The 26,565-nt window shown below is 39.3% G+C and overlaps 2 protein-coding genes across 3 annotated transcripts; both read right to left on the bottom strand.

Moving 5' to 3' along the window:
- Positions 1-671: 671 nt before the first annotated feature.
- Positions 672-18,493, bottom strand: cept1b (choline/ethanolamine phosphotransferase 1b). The gene is made up of 10 exons (XM_086293138.1): positions 18,260-18,493; positions 15,145-15,437; positions 12,410-12,584; positions 10,557-10,704; positions 10,336-10,477; positions 6,602-6,686; positions 6,155-6,286; positions 5,617-5,775; positions 3,981-4,106; positions 672-2,455 (listed from the first exon to the last, which is right to left on the bottom strand). Exons 2-10 carry the CDS (start codon positions 15,333-15,335, stop codon positions 2,333-2,335), a joined length of 1,281 nt encoding a protein of 426 aa, XP_086149264.1. The 5' UTR covers positions 15,336-15,437; positions 18,260-18,493; the 3' UTR covers positions 672-2,332.
- A 2,700-nt stretch (positions 18,494-21,193) lies between these two features.
- pth4 (parathyroid hormone 4) lies at positions 21,194-26,565 on the bottom strand. Of its 2 annotated transcripts, XM_086294283.1 has the most exons (3): positions 26,476-26,565; positions 24,277-24,365; positions 21,194-23,977 (listed from the first exon to the last, which is right to left on the bottom strand). In XM_086294283.1, the coding sequence occupies exons 2-3, from the start codon at positions 24,360-24,362 to the stop codon at positions 23,716-23,718; spliced, it is 348 nt and encodes a 115-aa protein (XP_086150409.1). In that variant the 5' UTR covers positions 24,363-24,365; positions 26,476-26,565; the 3' UTR covers positions 21,194-23,715. The 2 variants fall into 2 exon arrangements, with proteins under 2 accessions (XP_086150409.1, XP_086150408.1); XM_086294282.1 differs by lacking the exon at positions 26,476-26,565 and having other exon boundaries at positions 24,277-24,398.

Below are 26,565 nucleotides of genomic sequence, written 5' to 3'. Positions count from 1 at the left end.
TGTCAAGACTTTAAATATGTGTTCCAACTTTCCCATTTTCCATCACATTATACACAAAACCTTTAAGCACTCTACCCTCACGCAAATGTTTTTCTTTTAACCTTTATTTTCATTAAACCTCTTTACTCAAAATGACTTTATTTGCATGATATAAAAACACAATACACTGAGCCATAATATTTCATCTTAAGGCATTAGAGGACAATGGTTTGTGTGATTTTGGGTGAAGTGGTCCTTTAACACTTGTGTGTAGAAGGCTTTGTTTATATGAATCAATGGCCATCAGTCTCTTTTCATCCAGATAACACCACCACCGCTGCCCTGCACAAGAACTCATCCAGCTGAGACAATGACGCAGCTCGGAGGACAATGTACACTGAGAGCCTCTCAATTCAGTCAACATTTGGCATTGTGGGTCATTTCAAACACGGCGCAGAGGCAAAGCACAGTATCTGCAGATGGGAGTATTCAACAGAAAGTAAATAAAACAGGCACAAAATGTAAAAGCAAGAAGCTAACCCCTGCTGTTAAGGACAAACATGAGCTCCACGTGAATGCAGGCCGTCACTACAGGTCCTCTCCAGCAGCAGCAGCGATAAACACATTCGGTTTGAGGTGTAACAGCATCAGATGACGACGACGATGTGGAGGCAGAGCGACCAGCAGCCACATTTCAAATCAACACATTTTTATTAAGTTTGATCTGACTCAATCAGTCACCACCTTAAAACCCGTGACATCATCAGGTGACCTCACCTCCCGCACACTCACATGCGCACCTGTTCTGCTGAGGCAGGCGTGTGTTTTGGAGGAAACGTGATGTACTGTGCAGGCGGATGGTAACACTGAACACACAGCAGTGATTCAGTAAAGTAGCTGCAACACACGAAGGACCATTTTTCATGTGTATGTTTCATTTTCACATTTTCTGTTATTCAAAACTGTTCTTTGACAAATACAGTGAAAGGGAAATTTAACCGACCTACTAACAAGCATAGTCTATGTCTCAAAGCCAGATAAATCATTAAAAATGAGCTAAACCGTTGCACTACTGGAACACACATGGAGTGCAGTTTTATTTTGACATGCTGCAGGGAATGCATCTAATATAGAGCGCAAAATGCATGTTAATCTGCTTTTCAAAACAATACCAATTTCAACCTGACTTTTTTGCAAAAAGTACACAGGATAAAATGTTCCAGAAAAATAAACAAAAACAAAGAAGCAGGCGGATTATTTTTCTTATCATTGTGGAATTTGACACTTAAAAACAAAACGAATAAACAAAAAACACCAATAAATAAAGCAGAGATCAGTAACAGAGTTGGATGAAATAAGTCTACTGCTTCACTCCACCTGTAGATGTTTTGATCTTTGCTCTCATCAACTGAAAAATGAGAAATTTGAGTTCATTCGTACATGAGGTCAAAAGGAGCTGACGGACCTTTCACTACAGCACACTAAATGACCTTTTGCCCTCGTCCACAGCCCCCTTTACGTTTACAATATAAATAAAAGAAAGCCTATACCCCGTAACAAAAGTACCAACTTCATGATGACTATATTAGCAAAGAGCTTAACAAACAAACCAAACTCTCACCTGAACCTAAATCCAAAGTGCAAATTTAACCAAGAAAGTGGCAGTGAAATAATTTGCAGGCTTGTACAAAAAGGACGTTCTGATTTGCTTTAAACAGAAAAGAAAGAAAGAAAGAGGAAGTAACACTGGCATCAGGTTTCCTCCAAAACCACATTTTGCTGATGTAAAACAGCTGCACTGTTTTTGTGTAGGGGATGGAGTGTCTTTAAAAATCATACACATGAAGGAAGGTTAAATAAATGTGTCAAAATAGGATTTTTAACTTAAAAGAAAGCACAGACAGTGTAACAGTTTGGTATTTACAATAGCAAAAAGGTAAAGTTACAAAAATTATAATCATGAAAAGCAAAGAGAACGATTCGGTTCCTATACATTTTCTTGCACGTGAACAGTTAAAACACGCTGTAAGTTTCTCTCGTTGAGCATACTGAGTAGCACCTGTACTCTCCTGAAATATCTGCTCTTTGCAACCGTAAGTTTGTCAGAAGATTTCTTAGTACTGGAGCAGAAAATGAAACTGGTATAAATGTAATTCTGCACTGGTGAAAAACAGACAATGACAGTAATATTCCAGTATCTTAATATATATTATTTGTCCTGACATTCAGTTGGCAGAAGCACACAGTTTACACCACGTCACCCCCCCTTGCGTCTCTACGTGGAAAACAGAGGGAAGAAAAGGTGAGTGCAGCTAACAGGAAGGGTGCAGAGTCAGTAATGGCCGGCGTGTCCTCAGTGAGGAGCTGAGCCGAGGACTGAACAAGGCTTGATTTTGAAAACAAAAATGTGAAGATGGCAGGCAATCTGGTTGCAAACACTGACACAGTAACGCACCAAGTCAAACAAGGAAAGGATCTGCGGGAGAGAAGGAAACAAGGTCACTCTTTAAAAGCAGAAAAACAGGAGCTTAACACACTGCGGAAACCCACTGATGCCAAGAAAATGAAAACTAGATAGTGATATATGGGCTGGCCAATTAAGACAAGTTTAAGATATTCCAGCATGCGCCCGTACGACCCTTTGATAAATCATGGTAGCACTTTTTATGATAGCTCAGCAGCAGTGTTGTCATAAGGAGAAAACAAGAAGATAATTCAGAACCTGCAACTTATTAAAACTTATTTACCACATAATATGTAAATAATTAAGTAATATCTTGTATCAGCACTGGGTTTAGCTGAGTAATATTACACAGCAAATGTATGGCTATGAAGCAAAACCAACAGGTAACAGTGGTATAACACTGATACTGGTATATTGGCCATGCATACTGTGTGTTGTGACGAATGCTGGGGACATATGGCAGGACTAATTCCAGCATTATAACACAGTAATAGTCTCCTAATATGTTGAAACACCAATCAATACTTTGTCATTATTATGAATTAATACCACTTTAAAGCCAGCATACAAGAAAATTAAGAGGACAGATGTTTCCATTTTATTCTAAAAGATTTTAAAGACGATACTCATTACTAATTGGTTTCCTCAAAATCATGCATGTTTCCACACTATCCCCCCAGTTTCTGACACCTTATTACAAAAAAAATAAAAATAAAATAAATAAAATAAATCACAAACTTCAGTGTAACATTGCTCAGCTAAAACCACTTGATACAAGACGATTAGTTGGCTTTTACTCAAGCATTTAATTGGTAATAACTTAGCATTTATGTGTTATGACCTTCTTGTTTTCACCTTATTAGCCCACTATTACCACATTTTTAAAATTTATTTATTTTTTTTTTTTAAACAGAGCTGCAATAACAAATGCAACCAAAATTATAAATATATAAAAAATATCTGCTTGGGTCCATCAGATACAAATCTGTTTCTACTTGTTTTTTTGTCTTGAAGGACAAAATTGGTTTATTTTAAACTGTAAATTTATATATATTTAATTTTACGGACTTACGTTTTGTTTCTAGGGATGATTGAAGTATGCCAGCAATTCATTAAGTGATGTGGTTTGTCCTTGTTAACAAGCATAAATGTTTGGGCTAATTTAGAAATAACATCATTGTTCATTTATAACACTGCCTGGTGGTGCAGGCTGAAGCAGGGTTTTCGCACTGAACACCAATTTCACTTATTGCTTCGTACCTTTACAGGCAACAATGGGCTTCCATACAGCACAGACACCATCAGTGAGAAGGTGTAACGATTATGGATTAAACAGCAACAATAACTGACTGAAGGTGACACTGTGACTATCAGAGTAGGAAAAACACAAAGATATAAACACTGAATTCCGGACATGACCCAGCTAAATGGAACACATCCGTCACTCATATTATTAGTTACCGCTGTGATTTTCCAGCTTTTCAAAGTAAAAATGTCATGACCACATTTATCCAAACTTGGCATCGTGCGTACTTACCAGTGCAATCCAGAGCACCAGGTACTCATCAATAAAACTATTGAAATACTGATCCAGGAACAGTAGTCCTGGTCCCAGGAAGGCTAAATCGTGGAGATGCATCTCACTTTTTGTCATATGTGCTACCTGTACACAAAGATCACACACAAACACACACACAGTTTCAATTAAACAGTCATCTCTGCAAGGCACTGGAGTTGTTTGAAGTTTCAGTTTTCTACATAAATTGCATCAAACTTCCTCTGCTACAGTTTGATGTGGTGGCCCGCCTAATGAATCTTGCATGCATCTTAAATTATTGGGGAGTTTTCCCACCCCATCTCTGTCCTAATTTTATAAAGTTTAGTCTGTGAACATCTTCAGAGATGCCTCTCATCCAGCATCTCTCCACTTTGAGCAGGAAAGGAAGACAGTTTTAAACATGAGCAGTTCAGAAGTCTCTTCCTGGGGATGTTTAGACTCTTGAATCCCCCCCCCCCCCAAAGATTTATTTATTTTTTACAATAACAGGTTTTAGAATAATTATTTGTGGCATTTGTGAATCTTATTGTGAATCTCTATTTTGAAACCTGTATTTATAACTTTTTGTTATGATGAGCAGTAACAAACATGTTTTTTAATGCCAGCAGAAACTCAAGGTCCAGTAGAAAACCTGGGTGAGAACGAGGAGACAACATGCAAAGTTCACGCCAAAGCCTCCTGCCTGGATCGGAGTCCCTTTTGCTGCTGTTGGCAACAATGTCAGCAACCAATAAATTAAACTGAGAGTCAAATGTTGAGTTTTAATGTTAAGTTTCAACCGTGTGTCGTGATTGTTGATGGAAAGCGGCTGAAAAGCCAACAGTGTAAATTAGAGAAACAAACAATCCTGTTTTTATCCTCCTGCAGTGTCTGCAGTGTTTTGGATGCTGTACCAAAAACCTGGAAGCAGTTTTACTGGTTGGCAGTCTTTGTCCTTACGTACGGCTATGAGCTGTGGGTAGTGACGGAAAGAATTACACACTAAAACAAGTGGTGGAAATTAGCTTCCTCATTGTCTGGGCCCTCAGAGATAAAGGAGTTTGGTTATTTGGGAAAGGCTCAGAGTAGAGCCACTAATCCTCAACACCAAAAGGAGTTAGGTGTGGCGTTTCGACATGTTGAACAGAGAAGAGACGCCAGGGCAGAGCCAGGATAGCCTGGAGAGATCATGTCTCTCAGCTGGCTTAGGAAAAATAGCTAAGTTTGTCAGCGTCTATGCTTTTTCAGGAATCCTTTCCCAATAATTATTATTTCATTGATAAGCTGAAGTAAAGCTGAAACAATTAAATATGCACGTTAGCTACCTCATGCATGAGGTTTACAAAGTGAAAAACATAAGCTTTTTTTGGTTTGTTGATGGAACTATTCAAACAGTTTTATCCTACTTTCAGTCTTTATGCTAAGCTAGGCTAATCACACCTTTGATGCTCACAAGTAAAACTTGCAAAATGTTAAAACCCTTCTTGAACACTGAGCATCGTTCATCCTCTCCAGACTATCTTTATGCAGGATATCAGGAATAACAACCGTGAAAAACACAAAGCGCAACCATAATTCAGTAAATATAAACTAATGATGATTATAAAGAGAGGAAAAAAAAGTATGTTTGACTTACAACTAATTTATTGGTGATTTTGGCCGAGACAAAGCCAAATGCCAGGATATAAAGACATGGATGATTTTCAAAGAGCTGGACAGCAGACTTTTTGTATATCATCATCGCCAAAATTATGACTGAACCAATATGTAAGACTGGAGAGAGGACACTGGTTCCCTGCAAGACAAGGGAGGAGAAAAAGACAATTAATATCAGTGGAAACTGACAGAGGAGCTGCTCAGGTACAAAAAACTGTAACACAAACTAAAGCTAGCCTAACAATGCTTTTATTCTGAACGGAAATGAAACTTTATTCTGCTCTTTTTTACAGATATCCATTAACATAGGTTTCAGCTGTACGTACTCTGCTACATAAGACACAGCCTGCAGATCAAGTTCCCCCCGTGTGTAAATTACCCCTTCATCTGCTATGTAAAAATAGGCTGTCAAGCTGGTCAAAACACTGGGCGGTTCTCATAAGGCACCAGGGCAGAGCTGTGCAGCGCATCAGTCAAAAAGAGGCATTACAAACCAGGACAGGACACTGAGGGCTTACTGCTATCGTGGATCCGTTTTTGCCCACACCTCCTGTGAAAATAACTCTGAAATAATTGGTGCAGGAGAAGATGGCTCCTAACAAAGTGCAGATGGCAGGAATCATTTTCATCTGGATATTTAGGATCGGAATCTGGAATTCGAGACATTGACATGGAAATCTTAGAAGCTTTTATGCAACACAAAGTCATCAAAACAAATCCTGATCAGACAGAAAATTTACATTTTTGTACTTTGAGAGCACATTCACTACACCACCCTCATTTAAACAACCATGACTAATGTTAGAGACTACTAAAAGGCACTTACTTATAACAATTACAGTAAAACAGTTCAAACATGACTGTTAGAGCAGCATTACTGTGAAATGATCAAGTTAAACGTCATGACATTACAGTCTCACTGTCATTGGTTCCAATTTCTTCAGATTAAGATCAATCAGAATTACCAGTGACTGCCAAAAAGCAGATCCTCCCACGGCGGCCAGCAAATACACGATTATAATGAAGATTTGCACCTCAGTCACATCAATGCTGAGTGGGAGGAGAAAGCAGAGAGTTTACGGTGAGGATTAGTGACGTATAACAGCACACAGTCATCCTGCAGCATTCCTCCACAACAAGCTGCCGGACACGGAGCCCGCTCTTCTGCTCGACACGTTTGATTTGGAGGTTAAAAGGTGCGATCAGTAATATTTCACTGGCTCGGTCAACAAAAGGACGAGTTTTGTCAGCAGAGTGAGTCACTCCCCTGATCTCTTTGACTTGAGCAAGTTTACTGCAGGGCAAACTGTGACATGGGTCTAGTAAACGTCACTAGGACATCAGGTTTGATGCATGTAGACAATACCCGAGCAAGGCTGCAGTTCCTCTGCTGCTCGTTTCCACCTTATCTGCTTCTTGCTGTGATCATGGTGACAGCCGAAGTTTGTCTTATATTTTGATTATGAAAACCATCTGATAACATGTTTTCATTTATTATTGGCTCCAAAGCTGACAGTCTGTCTTGGGATATAGAGCACTGTTCGAAAGTCTGAAGCCACCACTCATTCGTTCATGCTTTGCTTCCAAGAAGCCAGATTAAATTTTTTTGTAAGCGATGTTGAGCAGTAATTCTACAAGTTTTCTGAGGGTCTTTCAAAGTTTTTCCTCTTGACATTGGCTGCTTTTTCCATTCATTTTCAGTCAAGTCCTTCCACCTGACCATTTCCAGGACTTTCTTTTATTTGTTTTTTTAAGCTACTGAAGACTGACCTATGAATCATTACAGGATAAAGGCACCCAACTCAAGAGCTAAACCAATGTTTTGTCTACACATAACAGAGACTTTGTGACTAGCAGCCTGTTGCAAAAAGCATGTTATGTTTATACCCAAAGAGCTGTTAGCTGAATAAATTGGCATCTGTCAGCTTGGTGTGCAGTGTGTCTTTAAAGATTTTGAGGAAACTAAACTGAGTACAAAAGACGACGTGGGAGGACTAAAAAAAACAACCCCCCCCCAAAAAAAACCTGTGTAGAGCAGACAGACAGGATCTGAAAGTCATATTCTTAAGAGGCGAAAAAACCCCATTAAAGAGAGATGCATCTGGCCCCTTCAGTTAATACACTCTTATACTGCTTCATTAAAAATAGTCTCAGTGGAAAGGTGGCTGTCAAGCCATTCTTAGACTGACATATACCTAATTACACACGTCATTGGCTGAAAATCAGTGGGAACGGGTCTTAGAGTGATAAGTCCAAGTTTTAAAGTTTTGGTTCATTGCCCATATGTTACGGTTGACATGAAGAGAGAGGTACAACAGAGAGCGTGTACAGCCACTCTGTAAAACCAGGTGGAGGCTCTGTTATGGCCTCTAATCAAAATATTTAGTTTATAAAAATGTAAACGCATAAAGTCCTTCTTAACAAAAGTTTGAAACTAAAATCTTATAAATGTTATATTTAACAGATGAAAGCTAGCTGCCCAATTGCTTCAGCTGATGCTACTCAGAGCCATATTTTACTGACCGCACCTTCAAGCAGAAATGAGTACGAGCTGATCTGACCATGTGACTCCATGCAGGTCAGAGTTCACTGTGGAAGCGGACAACAGCGAGCCATGCAGGCAGCAGCCAGAAAGTTTACCATCACGTTCCACAGGCAGGGACCCACAGTGGCTGTGAGCATCTGTAATCCTGCTAGACAGAGCTGCACCTCTGTTATATCAAATCTACACACAGAACACATCCACATTTACTGCGGGTCACCTGAACTTGTAAATGCTGCGATCTAATGACAAGACTAAACCTCAGGTCTAATTAACTCGCTGCACCTTTTATTAACTTTTTCAAAGCTTTGGACTGAATTCCTGAAAAACCTGTTTATGACTACCTTCCACCACAGATAGAGACAAAGGTCTTCAAAGCAACAGGTACTAATGGTGTGCGGTGATGAGATATTAATCAATTCTTTAACAAACTTTTTTTTTTTTTGGGTAACAAAAAAAATAATTTCCCCCAGGGATCAATAAAGTATTCTGATTCTGATTCTCACAGGTTTCAGTATGTAAAGTCAGAAGGTGATTCAAAATGACGACATTCTTTCTATACTAATAGTCCATTCTGCCTAATATGAAGATGCTGGCTTTAAAAATAAATCACATCAAACTAATATTTGTGTTCAAAGAAAAATCAGTGTTTATATTTATACAGAAAGAGTTCAATAAAAGTGAGAGCGCACATAAAGGTCAAGTAAACAACTAGAACTTTTCAGGGTTTTCAATTCTTAAGTCAGTCACCATAAAAATTTTATGTCACCCTCATTTGTAATAAAAATCAGAGATTAATGGCTGACAAACTGAGCAATTTACTACTAATAATAAAAAACTCAGACTAGTTGACTAGTTTAACAGCCAGAAAAACATCTGAAACCTAACAGATTGAATTAAACAGACTCTACAGACTCTATGTGTGTGTTTAAGTACCATTTGAGACTTAACAACATCCTTTGGTAATAAAATCCTATGAATTGTGCGGCCATTTGTGTCGTGCGTAATATTACGCATATAAAATGCCAGAATACACAAAGTGGGGCTAATGCTAGCTGTGCTAACTTCAGCAGCCTTTATTGCTTTCAGTTTAAAATTTTGCATAACTGTAAAATTGGCCTGGCTTCATGGCAAAACATGGAATAGTTACAGAAACTCAAGTAAATCAAGTTCATGGCCATGAGTTGTCCTGTCAGGAAGTAGTGCCTAAACCTAGCAGAGTATTTTTTTTTTAAATAATTATGAACACCATTAAAACAGCACAAATGTTTTGAGGTAATCGTCTGAACTTTGAACTACTCCAGCCTCCAGATGTGGACATTTATTAATCCTTTAAATCCTACATAGAGCGAGTCTATGTAGATAGACATGACGGAAGAAATGAGACTGACAAAAAATGTAAAATGAAAAAAACAAAACAAAACAAAAAAAACAGAAAAGGAACATTTGCACCCAGAAGTAAGAATCAATAGACCAAAAATGTATTTCATGAACAGCAGTGAGGCTGTGATTGCATATTGCAAAGTGGTTGCATATTTAAACCCCCCCATAAATAAACAGTACTTAGCCTCCCTGTAGATAAACCGATGATATCAATTTCAAAATCCTTCATCACCTTGTTCTCAAGTTATCGTACTCGCAGGATTTTCAGAAAACTTGACCTTAAGGTCGAGGTCACTGAAATTTAAACTCATCCAAGATTTTTAGTAGGTGCACCTACGATATCAATTTGAAGCTCCAGCATCGCCTTGTTCTCGAGTTACATTCACAAATTTACGTCCACCCGCACGATGGGTGGACAACAATACCCCATCAGCCTTTTACGGCTGAGGCGTACAAATAAAATGTTAGCTTACTGAGACACAACCCACGCACAACTGCTCACTGTGGAGATCAGAAGAAATCTGTCATTGTCTTACTTTCCACCACAGATAGAGACAAAGGTCTTCAAAGCAACAGGTACTAATGGTGTGCGGTGATGAGATATTAATCAATTCTTTAACAAACTCAGCACAGTGAAGCATCAGTAAGAACTGCTGTGAAATCAGAAATGAAACAGACTGGTCTTAAGACGACTACGTGTGTTGACAGATAAGAAAAACGGCTGCAAACTGTTCTCTTAAAGAAAAGGAAAATACGCAGTTTTTATTGACTCACATCCCAAAGCGCAGCGTTCCTGACACATATGTTTGCCAGTGTGCACAGTAGAACATAAACATCCCGGCGAAGCAGCAGAAGAACATCCAGTCTGGGTTGGTGCCCAGCTGCGCTGCTATACTGGTTCCCAACACCACAAACACTGCAGAGAAAAAACACACAGATTGTTCACTGAGCTTCAGATTTTCTGAAACACAGAATCAAACAGGATGTAAACTGACCGGTGGAAAGGGAGTCACAGCCGTGGTCAAACAGCTCACCCAGCGGAGAGCTGCTGTTAGTGCGTCTGGCCTGCTTCCCGTCGATGGCGTCCAACGACTGGTAGATAAACAGACCCACCGCACACAACAGGTATGCCCAGAGAGGAGCCTGGAGCAAAAAACACAAATAATCACATGAAGAAGAGGTCACTCTATGGCGATGCTCACGAACAGGTGCGGTCTAAGGCAAATTTTACATGCCGTGGCTGGTGGAGGATTGGGCAGCATGAACATGATGGTTTCTTTCACCTCATTAACATACATAAACACAGAGACTGCAATTGTTAGGGTTGTGCCAACACCTTTCATAATGAGTACTGTGGTGCTGGTGAAAGAGGAACTGGGTGGGGAGTTTAGTTCCTACTATGAAGTAAAGGCTTCAGTGTGAGGCCTTGTTCACATACAATGATGAATGAATGATGTAGATTAATTAAGTGAGTGGAAATGAACGGAGATCATCTGAACAGTCATTAAAATGTTTGGCCTTTAGGCTTGTAGTTGTAGTAACTCATCCAGCTCAGTCTATTATTACATGTGTGTAAAATGTCTCACTTGTCGCTCTCATTCAAGTCTTTACAGACAAACGCACTCAAATCAGAATCAGAATAATTTATTAAACCTTAAGGAAACTGGAGAAACAAAAGCACCTGTGCAGTTTCTAATGTAACAGCAGACAGAAATACTCTCACTTTTTCCCCCCTCATTGTGAGATTTGATATTTCAATGTAGCTGAAACGCCCACAAATGACAGAAGCAGCAGCAACATGTCAGTGCTGGCTGCAAGAACGTCAGTTGCCTTTTTACTCCCCTCTGTCACCCAAATAAATATCACCAGATTAAAAAAAATATATACGGTAGCTGAAGTAATTAAAGAAGCTCTCATATATTTGAGTCCTAAGAGCTCACATATGAAAGTCAACAGTTTTTGTTGGAGGTTGAAGGTAGTTCTAAAGGAAAATCACTGGTATTCAGGTATGTGGACTCTCCAGACCAACCAGGATGTTTTCAGTGGAAAATAAATACAGTTACAGTCCGATGGGTTAGCATTACAAAGACTAAAAGATCATTGCAAAGCTGTCTACATGGATATAAGCCAGAGCAAGTGACATGTCTTTATGATTTGATTCATTCATCCTGACTCTTTGTCAACAAATTAAGTCAGCTCAAAGTGACTTTATTCAAAACATGCATTTAATACTTATTAGCCTGTTTAATAAGGATATTGATAACCATTTATAACTTCCACAAAAAACATGAAATCGTGACCAAGCAGCAACCTCAGCATCTGAACAGCAAAGTTAACACCAAGAACAAAAAAGACTGCAGTCCCTCTAATGGCCACTTGAGGCTGACCCTCAAACTTCATCAACCCCATAGATTCCCATGTTAAAATGTCCAACTTTATAGAATTAATAAGCACATTTATATTATTTTTCTGTTGTTTTTTTGAAAGTTCTCTCCATCCTGTGTTCAATTAACATCATTTCTGCCTCCAAAAAAGCAACACTGAGGCTTAAATGTGCACAAACACACAGACAACACCACAGTGCCAATGTTTTTCTTTTATATACCAATCTAAAAGCATCTTTACCAACACTGCTTTCAATCATGAGTTAACTGATGATTTTCTTATTACACTTTTCTTTCTCCGAGCTCTTCTGATGCTTCACATTAAAAGCCTTCCAGCAGCTTCTATGACCTAATCTTACCACTTTCATATCTGGTTATGTTTTAATATAAAACACTGACAGAAAATAACAATAACAGTAGCGCTGTAGCTATGGACCTCATCCTCTTTAAGATTATCGCCTAACCTGCTCAGTGGCAGTTGGGCAGTAGTAGACGAGCACGAGGGTGGTGAAGAGGTTGGTGGCCAGGCCAATGATGGTGATGAGATTGGGTGCAATCCAGGAAGGGACACGTCCTACCAGCCATTCCCAGTAGCGCTGCATTAAAGGCTCCAGCAGGGAGCGTCCAGCACTGCTGTACCTGCAGGGATGGGCAACAGGTGGCAGCAGTTGAGATACAGAGGAGCGACAGATATGAATGTTTACCGACTTTTACGAGGGCTTGACAATTATTAACTGTGTTTAAATATATCTCACCAAGCTGTAGAAACAGAATTACAGCTAGAGTTTCTTGAGTTTGTGAGCTGCAATGAAGAGTTATCATCAAAGTACTCAATGAAGGTTAATGTTCCAATCAGCACGAGAACAAAACACAAAAATCTCATCCAGACAAATGGGACGCTACATTATATGGCTTATGGTTGATCTAAAACATTTTGCTTTAGTACATAGGTGTTTCGTCAAATACATGAATATTTGTTACAATTTTACATTAGTCTCGGACGGTTAAAAGTTGGAAGATTTGTTCCTCTCAAAGGTTCACAAACTTTTTCTTGCAAAGATTTCTGTTTTAATTACTTAAAATGTCTTGTGATCTTCATCTCATTCACAGTTACAGACACAAAACAGAGGATACAAAAATATTTATGAACTGAAACAGTTTTCCAGTGAGGACTTGTCCGTAAGTCCTCCTCGTGCTTGTTTAAGTCTCATTAGCAGCTTGTGGGAATACTTCAAGTTTGGTGCTGCTAAAGGAGGTTCTGTGAGTTATAAACTGAAGGGTTCACCTACTTTTCTCAGCTTGTGCTCTAAATTATAACTAAATACATTCTAAAAAGACTTAAAAGTACAATTTCATTTCTATAGTACCTTTCAGACAAACATAACAAAAACCCTTCATAGGTAAATACCATAGACATCAAATAGCATCATTAAAAACTTTAAACCAATAACCATAAGTCCTCTGAATTCAGAGGTGGCTAGTGGCCAGTCCTTTAAATGTTAAAATGTTTAAGCTGTTTTCAGATTTAATAATAGAAACAGAACTGAAGAAGCTTCTCGGATGAGAGGTGAAACGTCTTCAAGCAACTTAAAGAAGTCCAGACACTTTTCTTTGTAAGCTCCTTTGACTACGATGACCTGGATGACTGAGAACCTTCACAGACAATAAAAACATTACCTTAAACTCCATTTGGATGGATTTTTAATGTTCTTAATCACGTCACTGCAAGAAATTCCAGCACCGTGTCACCACCTACACATTTTAGATAACACACTGTGGCTGCTTCTTTAAGACTGCTATTATATGTGTAAATCCAGTTAACAGTATCATTAGCCAATTTATCTTAACACCCTAATTTAACATCTTAAAAATAAATAAAATCCCAGCTGCTTAGGCCCAAGAGGGGATCAATTTCACCCCATCGAGCTTGTAACATCCTGATGGAAACACTAAAGATGATAATGAAGATGTCGGTTTTGCTAGCTCATTAGTCTCAGACAAGACTAATGGCTTCAAAATAACAGTTCACCAGAACTCTGTGGTTAAACTCAAACAATGTTGTTAACTTATTTGGATTAAGTTCTTAAATTCAAACAAGTACTTTTGTTGAACTTTTTTTAAATTTTGAAATGACTTCCGTTTTAATTAGGAAGAATATGTTTTCACTTCTGATGCATTATTTGACCTTAAATTAAACTGAAAGTGATAATAAGGTTTTTGACTCAACTCGAGGTGTGACTCAACCCGACCGGTGAGTCTGAGAGGGAAACACGAAGAAGGGAAGGGAAAAAAAAAAACTTAGCACAAGCTGCTACAGGCCTGATCTGTTAACAGTAACATAGCTCGTCAATCCTGACATACCAGCAGTTTTTTTCCTAAACCAATCATAATAACTACGTATATCTGTTATCCATTAATGTAACACTATTTTTGAATAACATATTTCAATAATAGAGAGCGCTAGCACAAATCTTGACAAATATAAGCTTAAGTCACAAATTTTCCTGGAGGAATCGGGTTTAATTTAGGAGGTATTGTATCTGAGTGGCTGTGGGAATCATTTCATTTTATTTATTTATTTTTTCACGTTGAAACAAGTCTGTGAGAACACTTGGTGCAGGCAAGTCGTGTTTCATGCTGTGGAGACCACAAACACAGACCTGAAGCTAAAGTCTCTACAGAAAATTATTACAATTTGAGTCACTATGCTAGCTATAAATATGAACTGGAAACTGATATTGTAGACAAGGGCTGAGGACTCAGCTCCATTCTCTTCAGACTGTTAAAAGGCAACCTGTGAAGTTAAAAAACGCTGCCACACTTTTTTAATATTTGGTGTAGAGGAGCATCTCGTGACTCAGTGTCAGCCCTCTTCTGACTGGGTGCCCCTCACAAAAGGATTTGAACACTGCACCTGTGTGCATGAGATGATCATATTATGACTACACCCTCTGTTTGAAATCATACACAGCCAAGAGTAGAACAAAAAACTGAGCATGTGCTTTTAGCTCACAGGGATTGCTGTAGAAACGCTCACCTCCTTATTTGAAATCTTTGCTTGTTTTTAATACAAGCATCCAGTAATGCAACAGTACACATTTGACATAAAATAGATTTCCCACATGTCACTGTCTTTTCACTCCACTTACTAACACTTTGTTTTCCTGAGTTCAGCATACACAGCAGAAACCTGCATTACCTGTGCTCCTCCAGTCTCTTGAGTTGGTGTCGAGACAGGGGGGGTGAGGGCAACTCAATCAGCCTGCGCAGGACTCCAGGGGACAGCCAGCAGGTTGCCTCCATGCCCATGCCGTGCCCGGGGTCTTTGTCCCGGCTAAGGCCTCGGCGAGTACGCAGACCCCCCCCTTGCTGCTGCCCCGTGGCGCTCATGAAGCCCTGCTTCCTGCTGGTCTGGTCCCTGATGGCTCTACCTCTGCCACTGCCACTGCCCTGTCCGAGGGGCTAAAGATCCACAGTGAGGCCGGATGATGCCTAAGAAGAAAAACCCAACATCATAAAACTGCCCTGTGGAAATATCTCAGCAAAAAGAAAAAAGAATGCAGCTCCTAAAATCCCAAAAACCAATTTCAGAGGCTACAACTAAAAATTATTATTATTTTATAATTATTTTATAATTATTCTTCTAGGCTACTTGTTATACATCAATGTTAAATCTGGTGCTTAAGAACTTTCTCTAACAAATCCTTCAATTGGAAAAGCTAAAACTTGAAAACAGCTAAAAGTTAAAAAAAAATAACATACTTTTTTTTTAACTAAAATTAAAAAAAACTAATTCACTTCACTAATACCAAGAGCCACATGGGAATACTGCATGACCAACTGCAACTGTTATTGATGGCATAGATTTTTTTTTTCCTGCTTGAATAATTTTAGTGAACATTTACCTATTTTAGGCAAATGAAACACTTACTATGCCCTAGTTTTAGCATAAAGTCAGACAAAGGCTCCTGCAAAGTGAGCTGTCAAAAGCCTAAACAACCAACCTCCCAAATACCTCTATAGCCCTGTTGCACTATGGAAATGTGGATGCAATACTCTTGAAAGTGAAAGTGCAATGCAGATATCTGCAGCTCCTGTAACACCCACATAGACATGCTCAAGACTGGTTAAAGAATGCAAATCTGATGCCATGTTTAACCAGTGCTAAGGCAACAAGTGGAAATGCATCAGTATAATAAAGGAGGGTTTGCGCACCCCCCCTCCCCCTCCCCATGATCCTGTCTCTGTCAGATGAGTGGGCACGATGACAAAAAGCTCTTTTACACTTCACCCATTTCTGTTATTCGTGTTTTATAAACCTAGATTAATTACCACAAAGCCAAATAGGCTCATGTATTATTGTTTTAAAAATACCGGGGTAAAGTTTAAAATGTGACAGCAGATGTTTGGGTTAATCAGCTGATCAATTATATCGATGTACAATCAACGTTAACTGACAGTTTCAATATGGAGAAAAGAGCCATTAGCAGATCAATAGAGACAAAACTCTGACTAAGTCTCTGTGATGCAGGCCCTGAATGCTAATGCTGATAGCACAAGTTCACAGCAAGACTGCAGGTTTTAGGCAACGGACATGGTGGAGCAGCAGCAGCAGCACTAACATAACCAGACTGGACTTCCAGGGAAGTTAACTGCACGCTGTTACATCACATGTGAAGAAAAAAGGTGCACAATTATGGATTCAACATTTTCCTAGTACATACAGACTATTTAACACTTCTGTCAGTGCTAGACAAAGAAAATTTTCCTTTTTGCAAATATTCAGGATGTTATAAAAATTAACTAAGAACAGCAGAGATGCCTCAACAGCCTGTCAGGCATCTCTGTGCCCACTGAATTTAAACTGCCTGCGAGTTGTTGGTTTGGCGAAAAAACACACTTTTAAATGTGGCTTTGTTTAGACTCCTTAAGGTTTATATTTTTTTGCTTTACAGTACAAGCAGTGCTTTTACATGGAAAAAAATACTTATATAAGCGTATATGTAATAGATGCCATAGTTGTAAGTTTCCTTGTGTCTTTGCAGGAGCAGATAGATGAGCCCATAACTATGATAATCTGTCTGAGCTTTTAAAAAAACAAACAAACCTAGGAACGACCTAAAGCATGGATTTGGAGAGTTGTTCCTCCCCTACTCTAATGTATAAGCCCATCCATCCATCACCACTTGTTAGGAGTTAGGTGATAGAGGCTGCAGCCTAAGCAAAGAAACCTAGACCTCAGTCTCACACAACAAGACATTGCTAGCTTTACTGGCCCTGAACACCAAAGTGTTATCCCAGTAGGACATGCCCAGAAGACCTTAGCTTCCTCCTTTCGATGTGTAGAGTAATGGCTCTTCTTTGAGTCCCTCCCAAATGACCAAAATTCTCACCCAGCCACCCTTTGGAGAAATCTCATTCCCACCACTGGTATCTATCTCATTCTTTCAGCTGGAGCTTGTTCTCAACCAGGAAAGAGTGGAGTTCCCACTCCAGGTCAGGGATGAACTGCTGCCCCCAGTGAATGAGTTTAAGTATCTTGGGGTCTTATACAGATATATATAGAAAATGCACACTGACAAGACATCCACATGACGACGTCATCCGGAACATGACTCTCTGTATTGAGCTTGAAAAGACACTCCTGCAAAGAGCCACCCAGTTACAATCATAGGTGGATGTGAGTAATCAGCTTAATTATGCTCCCCATAATATTCTGAGATTAAAGGCAAGTTAAGACTCGTAACTGGGACAACAGGGCACATCTAAATTTCTGTAGTAACAGAGAAGGCCCATGTGTTGCTGATGACAGGACCCAGAGCAAAAAAGACGATGAAGAAAGATTAAATCAATAACGCAATATTTATTGAGACATTACTGACACTGACAGGAGTTAGTTCGCCAGCGGTTGGCTGCCGGTCATTAACCTCGTCTACGTTTCTAAACTACTTCTTGTGACTGTCACTTGAGCTGCTGACGAAGCTCGGAGGGCACCAAACAACCTGCTTCTTGAAACCTAGCACACTTGCTGTTAGCTCAGTCCCCATCAGTTAGCGTGTGCATTAGCTGGACTATCTGCAACGTTAGCGCAGCGAACGGCTACGGAACACTCATGTCAGGGTGGCATTATAAATTTACACGCTTGCAGCAAGTTTATTGACTCTTTTTCATACTTATTTTGCTAAAGGCACCGGTGCATACTCAGCATATTGCTCAGATCAGACGGAAACTCATGGACCTCCCGTGGTGACTGCGGCTAGCCTAGCTAGCTAACCCAGACTGCTGGCAGGATGCTGAACGTAATGCCGACTGACCTGAGCGATTAAAGGACGAGAGTCGCGGACAGTCCAAGGGCCAGGTGGGAGTGTTTGAAGTCGACAGACAGCACCTTTCTGTCCTCGGTTAGCTTTGTGATTTCCTCTCTATGACTTGGAGTATCAAAACAAGCGTCTGCATCTGTAAGGTGGATCACCACGACCGGTGTCACTGTGGTTTGACACAGCAGGCTAGTTATCGTTAGCCATCACAGAAATCTCGCGAAGTTTCCTTTCGTAGTGGGTAAATTTTGCCCTGAACTCATCTCACAGGCACACAGCCCGCTCAAACGCCCTCTAGTGTAGGGGTGTCAAGTTCGTTTAGTTCGTTGGCTACGTCAAGGTGGTCAGACTAACAAAACCACTGCATAAAAACACTCCACCAAAGGCTCCTATTTCCTTATAAAGAAGATTGTTTCTGCCAGGCAGATACGAGTAAAAATTTGAATTGTCATCTCTAAATTTTGAATATCGCAAAGTTTTGACTTGAGTTGGCTTTCAAGTAATTTGAAATTTGAAGATTTTTTTTTTTTTTTTTTTTAAATTGGACTTACTGACAGTGGTGAGACTTGCTTTGACAAGGACTTTGGGTCAGTGCTACAAAGAATGTCTTTTAGTAACTAAGTATTGATAGTTTAAGGTTAGAAGCCTTTTAAACATGGATTTAAAGGCTTCTCATACCCAAGCTGCAATAAATCAATCATTATCTGATCATGAAAAAAAACAAAACAGTTTTTTTAATCCTCACAACCCAAATAATAGCATTTAAAAAGACAGAAAACCTTTTGTATTTTGTAAGTTTTGAGATTTTACCTCAAAAATAATATTATCTATCTGATTTTTCTTCTTTGTTTAGATAACACAGCCCAGATTTAGTTTCTCTCATCCACTTCAGATGCTGCAAACCTTGCACCCGACTTTATTACACCCAGAACTGATTGACAGCAACAAGTGGTCTTCAGGAAGTTCAAAGTGCAGCAGTTGTTATCAAAAAAGTTCGATCATAATTGTCCTGTCCGGGTGTCTTTGCAATATAAGCCAGACCTGATTTCAGAATCTTCCTCCTGACCTTCAAGGTCCTAATCGGATTATCTTTCCCCTGACATTTCCAGCCCCATTACTCAACATACACCATCACACCCTTCACGCTGGGCTCTTAACTGTCCCTGGATTCAGTAACTAAACTCCTTTGAGGATACAGCATTTGGCCACAGAGCTCTTCTCCTTTGGCACAAACCTCCAGTCCAAGGTCGCCAGGGTGGCTACGTGCAGACTTTCAAATCCAGACTCAAATCTTTCTCCTCAGTTCTGTAGCAGTAAAAGTCCAGGCTTATCAAATGATGCCAAGTTTATTTCAGCTCATCTCCAGCTGCATATTCTTTTCATTTTTGGACTCCAGAGTAGCTTTACATGATTCACTATTCAAAGAAATCCTACTTATACTTCTCTTATACGCCTGTGCTAAAGCACTTGTTGGAGCTGCATCAAGGCTCAGCTCAACAAGCTGCACGCCTGTCTCTCTCTTTATAGCAAATGAGTGTCTCTCCCTCATAAAGAACAGATCTGAGCAACAGGTAACTGGAGTGTCTGTGCTGAAAGCCAGCGCTGACCACATCTGGAACATCAGCACAGTTTATCACATGAACCTTTGTCTTACAGAGATTACACAGGCTTCACTGACCCAACGTCCCAGCGCAAGTACTGCTACTCAACAGCCATCTTGAAATGCCCTTGGGTATTTATAATAGGTATTTTGAAGAATTACATAAATTTATCTTAATTTCAATGGTTATTGGAACAAAACTGCAGCTGATTAGATTTGATTAGGATGGATGGAATATGTGACACAATTTTCTTAATTTTGCTTCTGTACACAATAACAGTGGATTTTAAATCTAACCATAAAGATGTTAGAAAGAATTACAATACAATACAACACAACTTTATTTATATAGCACACTTAAAACCGAAGGTACACCAAAGTGCTTCACAACAAGGTTAAAACATAAGATATAAGATAAAAGGCTATAACAGATTACAAAAGTACAGACAGAAATAAAACATTTTATAAGAAATAAAACATTAGAGCATAGTTTAGGAGATAAAATTACTGGGTATTCATAAATATAAGGTGGGGGTATTTATACAGGGGAACATTAGTAGAAGATAAATAACATCAGGGTAAAATACAGGAGATGTGCACTAACTAACTGAAAACGCTCAGTCAAACAGGTAAGTTTTTAATTGAGATTTAAATGAATAGATGGAATCAGAGGCACAGTCACCTCTGGTCTTTAGCCAGGATCTAGGCTGCACTAAGAGTAATTGTCCCGATGATCTTAGGGCTCTCCTAGGGATATAGGCACTAAGGAGTTCAATGGGGTAGCACGGTGCAGTATTGTTTATGATTTTAAAGGTAAGCAACAGAATTTTTAACTCAATTTGGTATTTGACAATATGAGGCCCAAAGAAGTGTTGAATGCAAAATGCCTCAGAGACCACAGAAGACACCTAAAGTGGATGATTCCAAAACTCTTTCCTGGGTTAAGAAAAACCCTTCACACCTGTAACCGAGTCAAGAACAGTCGCGAGGAGGTTCCTTTATCACTGTAAAAGTCTCTAATCATGAGATTAGAGACAGAAATACAGAGGGTTTGTGACAAGGTGCAAACAACAGGTTACACTCGGGAACAAGAAAGACAGATTAGACTTGACATCTAACACTAACTGCACAGCCCTGAAACAATGCACAGTCCCTGGTTTCAGGTATGGTACCAGGAAAAACCTGAACCAGGTTATTAGGATGAACAGGATGAACTCTGTGCTCTCTGCTCAGATTCAGGTAAAGTCTGCGACACTGATTGATGAGACAAAGCATAACGAGTCCCCTTTAAGCAGTAAGCTGACACAGACCGTGTGTACAACTGTGCACCACTTAGTTTAATATAAATATTCACAAGGTAAAATTCCAGGCATTCAGATTAGTGTTGCATACATACTTGCACATTTCTTTATACACTGATCACACAAATTTGTAAATGTTACTGAGACTCTGGGTAAATTCAAGCTGCACTATATGACATGTTAAACTTAACACAGTTTTGCATTTTCACAACTGAACCAACCACAACGCACTGATTTTATTTTACACAAAGCACTGGTCTAATGCAGCCAAGAAAAGCACAATGACCATGCGCATTTTCCAACATGCTGACAGCTGCATAAAAGTTGCACAAAGCCAAATGCAAATGATTTCAAATATTTGCAATAAGATCTAAAGGAGTCATCATTTCCCTCCTTTCCTCTCCCTCTTACACAGTTGCATCAGTCTTCTTGAATGTAGTAACTGCAGCCTAAAGCCCCTCATTCCTTCCTGTATTGCAGGCTTTTTTGTGTCTGTAATCGTTCACTTTGTAACACGAATTCACTGAAAAGGCTGAAAGTCAAAATCCTCAGTCAGCTTTCAGTATAGGAGTTAAATCAGACCATGCTGCTGTAATTGAACATAACTCTCAATAGAGAGTTATGTTCAACTACAGCAGCCTTTTCTGCTGTACATATAACATGGTCTTCACCTGCAGCCACATCCTTGTTTTGTTAGGCAACACATCTTTGTCTGGGTCTTGGTTACTGTATAATACTCATTGGACAATAGGACTTTTTGTAATCGTTGGATGGAGATGCTTACATTCAGGGGCACCTCTTAAATCTCTGTGGTCTCCTTGTAGTCTGCGTCTTTCTGTGTGGTTTTCAATAGTTTTGCCTTTGCTTTTGTCAGACTGGCTGCGTTCCTGTGCGATGCTGCTGTCTCAAAATGTGTTCAGCTTAGTTTTTTCAATTTTTCTGTTACTCTGTTCGACTTAAAGCTTGCTGTTACCTCTGCATTTACTTTCTCGGGTTCTTTATTCAGAACTTATCATAGCACACAGTGCTACGATGCGTGTTAAGTTCAGGTTAGACTCCCTGCAAAAACTGTGCAGAGAGGGATGCTATGGGCAGCTGTAGGATGCAGAGCAACGGACACCTCCAAAAAATCAACAACACTGTTGTGCATCAGGCAAATTTGCTCAAAGCAGCACAATAAAGGACAAAAGAGACCAACCTGAAAACATTTCAGTTAATGATTAAAAAAAAAAAAAGCACTACTGAGGTGTGGGAAAGGCATAGCTGCAGGTATGTAAATATGTCTAATGCTTCAAGGACCTTTTAACATTACAAGAAGATAACATAATTAAAATGCTATTTTTATGTTATAAGGTGGACATTAAAGAGGGTATTTAAAAAAAAACAAATTAACCAATTTACGCAATTTAAGTTTTGTTGAAGTAGGAGCGTTGTTTTCTCCCAAATGTATTTGGGAATCCCATGCTGCTTCTCTGCCAGCAAAATCACATAAAAACTATTTAAAAGAACCCAATAAATTTTGGTTCTCATCCAGATCAGGTTCTTTAAAACTGCTACATGCCTTTGTGCGGGTTCTGAAAGTGTCTCTGTCCCACACTTTTTTCTAGGCTTCATACTTTCGCCATCTTTCTGCCGAAACAAAAATTTGTATATTTGCATTTGATGGACAAGAATGAGAGCTGAAATATGTAGCAGAGCTGGGTGACCTATTATAGCTTTTATATATCGGGGGTGATGTGTTTATAATTCAAAGAATTTATACAGGAAAAATCTGCATATAGTCTTTTAAATATATATGCTTGCTGTTACCAGGTGGTCATTTTTTTTCCCAAATTTGAAAACTAAAGGGTTACAGCATTTCGTTTACAAAAAGTAAGCCTATTCAACTTAACCAGGTAACCAGCTGTAGGGAAATGGTCAAAAAAAGAACGTCACAATTTAAACTGTCCATTTTAGTATAAGTATGACTTTTTTTAAAATATCTGAACAAAAAAAGCGTATTTTTCCATGAATAAATATATAACAGACTAAATCATGTATCTTTTATCTGTCACAGTTTGGTCTGTTGTGACTTTGGGTTTTCCAGGCATCATCTGCAGTTATGAAATTTCAAACACATGAATGTGCTGGTCCTAAAACTAAAGCTGCATATTGAAAAAAGTCTGCAACAACCCACAAGTTTTATATTCGTTTTCTAGATAATTTGTCGTGTTTGCCTTAACGTGTGATATTCAGTCATGATTAAAAAACAACAACATCAAAAAACCCCAATAAATATTTTTTAAAGCCTATGCAGTCATATAGACGTATGCAGTCCTACATTGAAACCTTACCACTATACCCACTGGTACACTTTCATGCAGCTCTATTAGCTCTATAAACTTAAACTTACAGCTGCTTTTAAACACTTGAGACACATCTGCAGCTGAATGGGTGCTTTGGGCACTCGGGATGATTTTGTAGTTGTGCTTTTTGTGCATTTTATTATTCAAACAATTGATACAATAAATTTTTTATATATGTTCAGCTTCATGTTTTGCTTCTGTGCATTGTTAGTCGTCTCCGTTTGACAGGTACAGATTAGAGAAGTCTCTCAGGAGGCTCCTGACTTGGGCATTCTGGGGGTTTCCATCATCAGGGATCAGCTCTGGATTCAGAGCCAGGTTTAAGACCTTTGTGGGGCTGAAAGCAGCAGAGCGGGTCTGTGCTGTGTGGAGACCCTCAATTGCGCTGGACAGCCAGAAGAGTCTCTTGAGACTCTGGATGGTTCGGCCGCGGTCGTGCATCAGCTGGTGTTCGGTCACAGCTCGGCGACTGCAGAAAGAAAACAGACAGCAGGAAGCAGCTGCTGGTCAGCGCACAGTCTCAAAGTTCATGCAGCAACCATCAATGACATGTTCTATCCAACACACGGATTCATTTATGGAAACAAAATCAGAGCCGCAAACGCAGCACAGCAAACTGGGTCCATTCATCTCTTAGCACATGAATACATTTTAAATGAGTGAAAACTGTTTTAGATTCAAAGTGACACCAAAAACAGAAAATGCGTAATAAATAAGTAATAGTTATTATTCATAAACTCTGAAATAAAGTGGGAACAGTGAGACCACCTGTCGCTTTGTTGGCCCTGGACTGTTGTAACAATGACAAGAAGCATGACAGCGAGCCACTGCACAGGCCTGTGGGACGTCTGCATCTTCTGCATGAAAACAGCAGCAAAGACAAAACACATTTAAACCTCTCATACGAAAGGTAAAAAACAAACGTTCTGAATGCACATCAGCTATTGCTGAAGGTTGGTGATACTGAACCCTGAGTTGCTTTTGATGGGTTCATCTATGGGAATGTTAGATTAAAAAAACCCATCCAGACATAGAAAACACTGCTTGTATATATGTGTGTGTGGATGGGTGAATGAGACATGCTACATAAAGCACTTTGAGAGCTTAGGTAGAGTTGAAAAGTGCTATAAGAACCAGCCCATTTACTTTATTTATTTATTGGAAACATTTTTCTTTCTTATGGATAAAAATCATCCACCAGTTCCCAGGAAAAAGGAGCACAAGCTCAACAAACCGAGGAAAATGAAATTTTCTTCAGCAGAGATGAGTCGTTTTCACACATGAACTGCAGGAGAATCGTTTATGGGCATTTTCCACAGTGGTCTCCTCTGACATGCAGCACACAGCAGGAAGTAGAGCACCTCAGACACTTTAGCGCTGCTGGAAATCCTCGGTGTGTTTTAGGCCTGCACAGAGCACGCAGGAGCACAATGCCCACTCGCAGCGGTTAGCTGCACTATATGGAGTGATGCATTATGACATCACATAAATGTCAGACTGAATCTGACATTTGTGTTCTCGTGCTTGTGTGTCAGGTAAACTGTGGAAATGTTTAGTTCAGCGGTGTACGTGTGAGCGAGTGAGTGCGTTTTTCTTGTGGCTATGATTAGGTGCCCGAGTCTATTCAGCAACTGTGCCACATTTTTATCCCCAATCCCCACGATCCACATACTGAGACAATGTCCAAGCTTTTGATTGGCTCTCAAATCAGGAGCCCATGAGTCTCATGAGAAAAGTGACACTCAATAAGAAATGTGCTGATCTGTGGATGCATCCCTACTCAAAGATAATCAGCAGACAGAAATGCAGCTAAAATTAAAGTTAACAAGTTCTTCTGAATGAAAAGAGAACATGGGAACATGCAAAGACTTTTGCATGAGAATAAGCCTCCCATTTAAGCTTATCGTATTTTCTGATTAGAGTTTAAAAACTTGTCTTCAAATAAACTGCTAAATAATAACCTGTAACGCACTCCTTGCCCTATTTAGATAGCTGCCAACAGACCTTTAACCCATTACCAGGTCCTGACCACTTCTTATGGAACCACTGAGTTATGCAAGTCACTGAAATATAACAATACAGAAAATATAAGATATTACTTTAGGTGTCTGCTAAGAAGAACAACTTATATTTACAGAATATGCTATTTACATCTGCTTTTCTTTCATTTCCTGTAAATATAAAAGCACAGTAATCAGCCTGAAAAATACCAGAAATAAATGTGCTTGTAGAATATGAACACAAAGCATCGTTTATGAAGGTTTTGATTGTGTTTTAATGTTTGATGATGTGGACAATCTGGATGAATCTGATTCTAAGTGTTGGAGGATATTTTTGGCTTCATTAGTGGATGCAACCAAGTTATCTTCCACTACCTCACAAAGAGATAATTCTGTGAACCTACAAACAACAAAGAGTTCTCCACACATCTGATTCCTCTGCAGCCATTCATTTTTTCCCCCAGCATCAGAATCCAGAATGAACACAGCTGCTGTTTTCTGCCTCGAAGCAAACTACAAACTTTTCACAAAGCTGGAAGATCGGCTGTATGCAGAGAAAGGTGTGACGGGTAAGTCATGATGAGCTAATGATCTCCCAAAGTCAAAGACAAATCAAGCTGATGGATCCTACTCCATCTGGGCTTCGGGTTCAACACACAAAAAAGAAAAAACACGTAAAACGAGCATGCAAACGTTCCCGATATTGTCTGTTTCGTCCACGTTGGGTCGGTCTGTCCACAACAAGAAACTGCTTCAGTTTTCTTTAAATGAATCTGGATTTCATATCAATTTCAATTTTATAAAGTTCAATTTACTTTTAACTGTTTGACTAACACAGAAAAAATAAACACCAGCAACATTTAAGTACAAAAAAATGAATCAAATTAAAAACTAAAAAACTATCATATGAAACAAAAATTAACTAAAAGCTTCTTTAAAGTAATCCGACTCTTAAAGAGGTACTTACATTTCCCGTGTTTGCGACTGCAGTACTTCGGCTGATTAGACACTAAACTGACTTCAGATTCAATCTCGAGACCTTTTATAAAGCCCTCTC

This window comes from Aulonocara sp. 'chitande type north' Nkhata Bay, linkage group LG5, assembly GCF_057382095.1.
Source record: "Aulonocara sp. 'chitande type north' Nkhata Bay isolate Kocher_YH1m ecotype deep benthic linkage group LG5, A_spYH_male_GT1.1, whole genome shotgun sequence".
Classification (NCBI taxonomy): Eukaryota; Metazoa; Chordata; class Actinopteri; order Cichliformes; family Cichlidae; genus Aulonocara; species Aulonocara sp. 'chitande type north' Nkhata Bay.
Note: the sequence above shows the minus strand (reverse complement) of the source record. Positions and strands in the feature narration are given on the sequence as shown.

Excerpts from the sequence above, each read along its gene's own strand:
- pth4 (XM_086294282.1), bottom strand. The coding sequence starts at position 24,398 with ATGTGTTTTGTCTTTGCTGCTGTTTTCATGCAGAAGATGCAGACGTCC. Across the intron at positions 23,978-24,276 it reads CAGGGCCAACAAAGCGACAG|TCGCCGAGCTGTGACCGAAC; the intron begins GTGGTCTCACTG and ends TTCTTTCTGCAG.
- cept1b (XM_086293138.1), bottom strand. The coding sequence starts at position 15,335 with ATGAGCGCCACGGGGCAGCAGCAAGGGGGGGGTCTGCGTACTCGCCGA. Across the intron at positions 10,478-10,556 it reads CTGTGACTCCCTTTCCACCG|TGTTTGTGGTGTTGGGAACC; the intron begins GTCAGTTTACAT and ends TTTTCTCTGCAG. Across the intron at positions 2,456-3,980 it reads TGGTGCTCTGGATTGCACTG|ATCCTTTCCTTGTTTGACTT; the intron begins GTAAGTACGCAC and ends TCTCTCCCGCAG.